The sequence below is a fragment of the Macrobrachium rosenbergii genome, chromosome 24 (assembly GCF_040412425.1).
Source record: "Macrobrachium rosenbergii isolate ZJJX-2024 chromosome 24, ASM4041242v1, whole genome shotgun sequence".
Taxonomy (NCBI): Eukaryota; Metazoa; Arthropoda; class Malacostraca; order Decapoda; family Palaemonidae; genus Macrobrachium; species Macrobrachium rosenbergii.
In genome coordinates, this window is record NC_089764.1 from 14,442,621 (window position 1) to 14,451,955 (window position 9,335).

General features: G+C 38.2%; 1 protein-coding gene across 1 annotated transcript in view; it reads right to left on the bottom strand.

Annotated features, from left to right (window-relative positions):
- The window catches only part of LOC136851885 (guanine nucleotide-binding protein G(s) subunit alpha-like), a 31,143-nt gene extending 22,924 nt beyond the window's left edge, over positions 1 to 8,219 (bottom strand). Inside the window, exon 1 of the mRNA XM_067126216.1 lies at positions 7,565 to 8,219. Within this exon, the coding sequence (XP_066982317.1) occupies positions 7,565 to 7,673 (109 nt within the window). The 5' untranslated portion in view covers positions 7,674 to 8,219. The remainder of the gene's footprint in view (positions 1 to 7,564) is intronic.
- Positions 8,220 to 9,335: the final 1,116 nt, after the last annotated feature.

Consider the following 9,335-nt stretch of genomic DNA (forward strand, 5'->3'; position numbering starts at 1 on the left):
ACTCGTGGCAGCCTTACCACTCGTCCTCATCACCCTCGAACCTGGTTCCATCTTTAGTGTCAACACTTACTAGCTTCCTTCTTCGCCCTGTCATTCGGGGCTCGCTCTTCAACATTTTGGACCCTTCTTTTATTCTCCTCCTCATCTCTTTTCTCTATCTCTCTGGACTTTTCAGTCCTCCTCCTTACATTCCTCCCCTTTTTTCTTTTTAATATTGTTTATCCAATCATTTGCTTTTCATTTGCACTCATTCTTTTCCTCTCTCTCTCTCTCTCTCCGTCTCCCTCTTTCTTTTCCCTCTATCTTCTCACGTCAAGGCTTCAGTTCCACCCTTTTCTATTCCTCTACTTGTCGCTTTTGCCATCTCTCTTTTCACACGTCTATTCCTTCTATTTCTGCTAACCCTCCTCCTCCTCCTGTTCTTAAGTCTCTTTCTCACTGGTAATCCTTCTCCACTTCCCCTGTTTGCGTCCCCCTACCGTACGGTGCAATCGACTTCATTGATTTAATCATTTACCTTCTAAATATAGCTGAACCATCTCGTACCTTCACATCCTCTCGAGGAACAAAAAAAAAAATTTGAGACAGAGAGAGGCAATAAACGATTCAAGTCTGGTAACAATTTCTAATGATTGTTACTTTTATTTACAATACAAAATTCAAAGGTTTTCTCAAGATATCGGCCAGTCGATCAATCAGTTTTTTTATAGTTCAAGGGCTCTTGAAGCCTATTCAGATTCTTTTAGTTTTTATTTTAATCTATGCTGAGCTTACAGCCTTAAACCCTTCTCAGGTTCCTTGTCGTGACATGAAGAATTCATATTAAAATCTTAAGGAACTGTAAGATTGTTTTCATCGTAATGCAAAAATGACTCAGCAAAAGAGGAAAAGATGCGAGCGGCTTTTCAGTCTAAGATCTGCAAAGGGATAAACCTCATACTTAAGAAATATTCAAGTTCTGATCCTTACGAAAATACAGTACAAATGATGCAACCTGGATGGGGAATTTTCTGTTCACTAAGAAAAAGAAATGGAAAAAAATGAAAAAGGTCATTCTAAATTTTCTTTAGACGAATTCTCTATCGGTTATTCTAATATTACTTCAACAGAAGGAAAATCTCCTTTCAAATGTACATCTGTATCATATCAAATGCAATGCCACGGCTTCAGGGCTAATTATTCACTACGTCACAGACCTGAGCTTGGCAGAGATTGCCTAAATTTCATGGGTGGGTGTGTGTGTGTATATATATATATATATATATATATATATATATATATATATATATATATATATATATATATATATATATATATATATATATATATGGATTAACGTTAACACAAACAGTAATTAACATGTATTAACATTCTTCTCACTGGAAAACAGCATTGACCACCTGGAAAACACGTTCGATTCCTTTCCAGCGTCTCGTGCAAAGAAATGGCCTGAAATCATCTTTACAGGCGCTATATTACTGAATATCATTTCTGCCTTAACGAAAATATTACTCTCCTTATTATACGTTAGTTTACCGAGCTGGCAACATCTCTGACCATGGGTTCACAAGTTGGTCTTATCAGGTTTTTTATTAACCATTCAAATAACAGAGAAGCCATATCTGAATACTTTATGAGAGATTGTTGACAACAGAAGCGATACCGTAATCTTCAATGCCTGTATGGTTATCAGGGTATCCCTAGAAAAGTTTTGTCAGGACGTGGGCAAATCTTACACTGGAGCGCCAGTGAGTGTGTGACGTCACTGACTACCCACAAATTCACATTTCGCAACTCAGACCGAGTTTCTTGTTTTTATTTGCATTTGTATTTTGTCATACCTCCAGCTCCAGTTGGTATTCTCTCTCTCTCTCTCTCTCTCTCTCTCTCTCTCTCTCTCTCTCTCTCTCTCTCTCATTACCTTCTGGAGATGCTTCACATTGTTACGGATATTTACTATTTATGAAAATATCCAGCTGTTATCACAATTGTTTTTTACCATTGGCATTAATAATAACACGGTATTTTTAAAAAATATTTTAATGCAAATCTGTGAGTGATTTTGATGGCCATGGATATTTTGCCTTGTGGAGTGAAAAAGGAGGTACTGCTGCAGTGATATAAGTGGAACTTTTGAACGTTTGTTTCCTTATTATGATGCAATCACGTGGCCACTTTCTAAACTTGATCTTCGGAATTTGTCTGAATTATTTAAGGTCAAAGTTCAGAAAAGGAAAGACGTAACAAAAAACTTTCACAGTGAGCGTGTGGTTATGATGACAAATGTAGTATTGAACTAGGAATTTCATTTGTGAGTATAAACGAGAATTATGCCAACAATTTTTTTCTTTTACCATTTTCATGTCTGATTTCTTCACCATTTTCTCTCCAATTTATATATATATATATATATATATATATATATATATAATTTATATATATATATATATATATATATATATATATATATATATATATATATATATATATATATATATAAATATATATATATATATATATATATATATATATATATATATATATATATATATATATATATATATATATATATATATATATATATATATATATATATATATATATATATATATATATATAACAGTGAATGTTTGTATGTTTGTTTGTATATTTGTGCGCTATAGAAATCAGAACCACTTGACCGATCTAGACAAAATTTGGCACGTGGCCATCATTTGACCCAACTTAGAAAATAGAGTAGGTATCAAACACGTACCCACGCCCTTCCCCTTCCCCCGATCCCATTCCCACTTCCCTTTGTAACATGTGGTAAATAATACCTAATTTCATGCACTCTAGACCATAGAAAAATATTACTGAAAATGGTTTTCAGTCACCACACTAATATCTGGATAAGAGGGACAGACAGCACATCTGGATAAGAGGGATAGACAGCACATCTGGATAAGAGGGACAGACAGCACATCTGGGTAAGGGGGATAGACAGCACATCTGGGTAAGAGGGACAGACAGCACATCTGGATAAAAGGGACAGACAGCACATCTGGATAAGAGGGACAGACAGAACATCTGGATAAGAGGGATAGACAGCACATCTGGATAAAAGGGACAGACAGCACATCTGGATAAGAGGGACAGACAGCACATCTGGATAAGAGGGACAGACAGCACATCTGGAGAAGAGGGACAGACAGCACATCTGGATAAGAGGGACAGACAGCACATCTGGATAAGAGGGATCTGGATAAGAGGGATAGACAGCACATCTGGATAAGAGGGGCAGACAGCAAAGTAATACTTGGTTAAAGGGGACAGACAGCACAGTAATATCTGGATAAGATGGACAGACAGCACAGTAATACTTGGTTAAAGGGGACAGACAGCACAGTAATATCTGTTTAAAAGGGACAGACAGTGCAGTAGTACCTGGTTAAAAGGGACAGACAGCACAGTAATACCTGGGTAAAAGGGACAGTCACCACAGTAATATCTGGTTAAAAGGGACATACAGTGCAGTAGTACCTGCTTAACAGGGACAGACAGCACAGTAATACTGGGTAAAAGGGACAGTCACCACAGTAATACCTGGCTAAACGGGACAGACAGTGCAGTAGTACCTGGTTAAAGGTGTCAGACAGTACAGTAATGCCTGGATAAAAGGGACAATCACCACAGTAATATCTGGATAAAAGGGATAGACAGTGCAGTAGTACCTGGTTAACAGGGACAGACAGCACAGTAATACCTGGATAAAAGGGATAGACAATGCAATAGTACCTGGTTAAAGGTGTCAGACAGTACAATAATACCTGGATAAAAGGGACAGTCACCACAGTAATACCTGGATAAGAGGGACAGGCAGTACAGTAGTAGTGGTTAAAGGTGTCAGACATTACAGTAATAGCTGGATAAAGAGACAGTCACCACAGTAATATCTAGATAAAAGGGACAGTCACCACAGTAATATCTGGATAAAAGGGACACAATGCAGGTGTACCTGCTTAAAGATGTCAAACAGTACAGTAATACCTGGATAAAAGGGACAGGCAGTACAGTAGTACTGGTTAAAGGTGTCACACATTACAGTAATACCTGGATAAAAGGGACAGTCACCACAGTAATACCTGGATAAAAGGGACAGTCACCACAGTAATACTTGGAAGAAGAGACAGTCACCAAAGTAATACCTGGATAAAAGGGACAGTCACCACTGTAATACCTGGATAAAAGGGACAGTCACCACAGTAATACTTGGAAGAAGAGACAGTCACCACAGTAATACCTGGATAAAAGGGACAGTCACCACAGTAATACTTGGAAGAAGAGACAGTCACCACAGTGATACCTGGATAAAAGGGACAGTCACCACAGTAATACCTGGATAAAAGGGACAGTCACCACAGTAATACTTGGAAGAAGAGACAGTCACCACAGTAATACCTGGATAAAAGTGACAGTCACCACTGTAATACCTAGATAAAAGGGACAGACAGCATAGTAATATCTAGATAAAAGAGACCGTCACCAGATTAATATCTTGATAAAAGGGACAGACACCACAGTAATAACTGGATAAAAGGAACGGACAGTACAGTAATGCCTGGTTAAAGGCGACAGACAGCATAGTAATAGCTGTATAAGAGAGACAGTCACCACAGTAATACCTGGGTAAAAGGGACAGACAGTACAGTAATACCTGGTTAAAGGAGACAGATAGCACAACAATACCTGGTTAAAGGTGACAGACAGCATAGCAATACCTGGATAGAAGGGACAGTCACCACAGTAATAACTGGATAAAATGGACAGACAGTACAGTAATACCTGGTTAAAGGAGATAGTCAGCACAGTAATACCTGCTTAAATGGGACAGACAACATGGTAATACCTGGATACAAAGGACAGACAGTACAGTAATACCTGGATAAAAGTGAGTGTCACCACAGCAATACCTGGATAAAAGGGACAGATAATACAGTAATACCTGGTTAAAGTGGACAGTTACCACAGCAATACCTGGTTAAAGGGGACAGTTACCACAGTAGTAATAACTGGATAAAAGGGGCAAACAGTACAGTAATACCTGGTTAAAGGTGACAGACAGCACAGTAATACCTGGTTAAAGGTGTCAGACATGACAGTAACACCTGGATAAAAGGAACAGGAAGTACAGTAGTACCTGGTTGAAGGTGTCAGACAGTACAGTAATACCTGCATGAAAGGGACAGTCACCACAGTAATACCTAGATGAAAGGGACAGTCACCACAGTAATACTTGGAAAAAGGGATAGTCACCACAGTAATACCTGGATAAAATGGACAGTTATCACAGTAATATATGGATAAAAGGGACAGACAGTACAGTAATACCTGGATAAAAGGAACAGTCACCATGGTAATACCTGGATAAAAGGAACAGTCACCACAGCAATAACTGGATAAAAGGGGCAGTCACCACAGTAATACATGTATAAAAGGGACAGTCATCACAGTAATACCTGGATAAAGGGGACAGACAGGATATTAATACCTGGATAAAAGGAACAGTCACCACAGTAATACCTGGATACAAGAGACAGACAGTACAGTAATACCTGATTAAAGGGGACAGTCAGCACAGTAATACCTGGGTAAAAGGGGACAAAGCATAGTAATACCTGGATAAAAGTGACAGTTACCACAGTAATACCTGGTTAAAAGTGACAGACAGTACATTATTACCTGGTTAAAGATGCCAGACAGCACAGTAGTAACTGGATAAAAAGGACAGTCACCACATTAATACCTAGATAAAAGGGATGGACAGAACAGTAATACCTGGATAAAGGGACAGTCAGCACTGTAATACTTGGATAAAAGGGTCAGTCATCACAGTAATGCCTGGATAAAAGGGACAGACAGCACAGTAATACCTGGATAAAAGGGACAGTCACCACAGTAATACATGTCAGTTCACCCACGACTGTTCGAAGGATGAACATTAGGATGACAAAAGTAGAACTGTCAGTCGGACTGTCAACACAGACCCTTTCCCCCCTATCAGTGTTCCCTTACCTACACCTTCCCCATCCCCCTTCCCTCTTCCCTCCCCATCCCCATCCCCTTTCCCTTCCCCCCTACACATACACTTTCATTAAGAGTTTTCCCGGGCAGCGCCAGGTTGGTCATCTAGTAAATATACATAATTTGTTATAAATGTTAAGTGCATAAAGGTTATGCTAATCAGAATAATCTGTCTACAATGACTTCCACGGAGACATTTAAATGACAAGGACTTTTTTTAAATCATAGCAACATGCATATCATACAGTTGTACAAAGAAAGTAAGAAACCATTTGCCTGCTCAGTGGATTGCAAACAGGAAGCATTACATCCATGAAAATTATCACAGTGTCACTTACGAACGAATTTTTTTCTTATGGTGACAAAATATGTTATTCAAAGTGTTCTTGTACGTAGATCATTATTGTACATCTTAAAATCTTACTTTATAGTGTAGTTACCTATAAATTTTAACATCAATTTTATCACATGTTTGAAAGTTGATAATCTTAAAATATACGGTGCCTGAAATCCGAAAGAAACCTGCGTGATTGATAGAAAGCTGAATGAAAGATTTAGCACTCTAAGTAACTTCGAACAAGAGAAGAAATGGCTAACGTGCTTACGTCACGCCATAGATAACCACAATCTTTCATTCACTGCACATATGCTCTTATGAACAGGCGACGAAACTCGAAGATATGATAAGAGATTGAAAATAACGGAATGCTGGACAGTACGTTGTATTAAGCATGCAGTGAGTCATATGGACTGAACAGATACTAAGGACAGCTTCCAAAAGGTCTTCAAGGAAGGATCAATTCCGATAACTGTAGTGTCCCAGTGAAGAAAAGCGGTAGCCTTTTTAGAAAACGGATAAGTAAGGATATTGAATTATCTTACGGACCCTTGATATTCACCCCCACTTATGGAAGTTCTCTTAATATTTTTAGTCGAACAAATACTATGTTATTACTAAATATAACTGTAGGATGACACCATCCACCTGGAACTCGAATCTTTGACAGATATTTCAAGATGTCTCACGCCTTTGTTTAGTATGGGTCCACTGTAACTTTATAAATACAGGAGTCTCTCTCTCTCACTCTGCCTCTCTATTTTCTTCGTAACATTGTAGAATTTTGTGTCTGTAACTAGGCTTATATATTCTGTTTGCTGCTATGCTGTAAAGGGAATGTGGAGTTGTAGACGTCTTGTGCAATTACGATTTTTTAAAAATCATGTAAATTTTGTTGAGGTAAATATTGCGTTTGATAAGAATTTTGTATTTGATCGCAAACTATGTTGAGGAGTGTTTATTTTCAAACCTTTTTATTAATCTAGAACACTGGACCCAGCTCACCTGGTTTTCCTACACCTCACTGTGCGGATATCCTCTCTTTTTTGTGGTCAAAGCCCAGAGATCCACACCAGGCCTCTGATGCCTCTGAACACCTTACCAGCAAACTAATTGCGTCGACGAATCGATCTAGCCAGCAAAAAACTTCGAGTGGCCACTTACCTAATAATAATATTTTGATCGCTTTCTTATACTCCTTGCTCCAGTTGCTTATCTGTTTTTCAATCTCCTTGCTCGCCCTTCTCTCTGGATCTGTGCCACAGAGCACCATACTTGAGGCTTCTTGGAGGGGGAATTTTGGAAGCGATATTTTGAAGGCTGGAGAAAAGACCTTCTCAACTAGATTGTATTCCTGTGTTGCGTTCGTCTACACCTTCGGCCGCGATTTGTGCACACTCTAAAACTTTCCCTTCAGAGAGTTCTCGGTCCCAATTCTCTCTTGGAGAAAGAAATGTAAATCTATGGAGCTGCAACAATCGACGTTATCTACAGTACATGCGTAAGCAACACCTTGGCGGGCACTTTCTTCTTATCTTTTACACTTGATAACTTTTCATTCACTTCTCTCTTTTTTACGGCCCTTGTTGTCGTTTATAAAACCTTTAAAATTTTGCCCTTTTCCTCTCTTTCTCTTTTCACGTGCGACTACTTTTAGTACGCGGTACGTTGAGCCTTCCAAGTTGTCGTGAAGTGTAACTTCGCCTCTCAACGGTACGGTGACGACGACCGTCCGATAGGAGGGAAGAAAGACGCTTCAAGCCTGCGCAAGGCGTCCCAACAGACCTAAACCAATTTCGAACTTCTCAAACTCTCCTCCATGCCGTCCCCCGACCCCCAACACACCGCTTTTCCCCGTCTATAATATCGTTAATCTCTTGCTCCAAAAATATCACCAGTAACTCAAGCATCGTACCTCATATTATCTTGAATTTCATTGACTAACTGGAGAGTATCATTCAGTTAAATTTCAGAATAATCGCTGAGAAATTTGCTTTGCTAAACCAGTTACGTATACGAATGATTCTTTCAGTGGAATTAAGATGTAAAGTAAAATATTTAAACCCTTTATTTCGTGGCACCTTACCCTTGCTCCAGATAACCTATCGGCGAAAAGGAGAGGTCACTGATAGCACGTAAAATCTCAAGAATCCTGATAACGAGAAGGTGTTAAGTCACAGCTGATTTGGAGGATAAGAACAAATTCTGTCCTAATGAAAGGAGATGGTGATTACTCCTTTTCACCCTTATATAATGAAGTAATGTTCTTCTTAATAGAGGTTCTTTCCTACTTTTTCCCTTTATTTACTGAGCGTTTGACTATGACATAGATTTATTCTTTTCCTTCTTCTTCTTCTTCTTCTTCTTCTTCTTCTTCTTCTTCTTCTTCTTCTTCTTCTTCTTCTTCTTCTTCTTCTTCTTCTTCTTATTATTATTATTATTATTATTATTATTATTATTATTATTATTATTATTATTAGTATTATTAGTAGTAGTAGTAGTAGTAGTAGTAGTAGTAGTAGTAGTAGTAGTAGTAGGGACCAAAACGAATTAACAAAAACAAATCATAAATTTCTTATACAACAGATTAAGAATTGACGAAATGGTTAGATAATCGAGAAAATACTCGAAAACCAGAAGCAGACCCTAAAAAATAACACATACGAAGAACAAGTGTTCTGAAATATTTCTTGGTAGATAAGAGGAATTTAAGAACCTTTGGAAAAAAAAGGCCATAGAATCTCAAATATGAGGATAATAAACTATTTCACGTCGAATAATTGTTATCTTATTTCTTTGCCCCATAACACCAGCATGGTGATAGAATGTAGAGACACATAATGTAAATAATTAGTTGGTAGTGTTTATGTCAACTGAGGACTAGTAATGTCACTTAGCTGTGTCTTTTAACCTAAAGGAAGTGTCTCATTGGGCT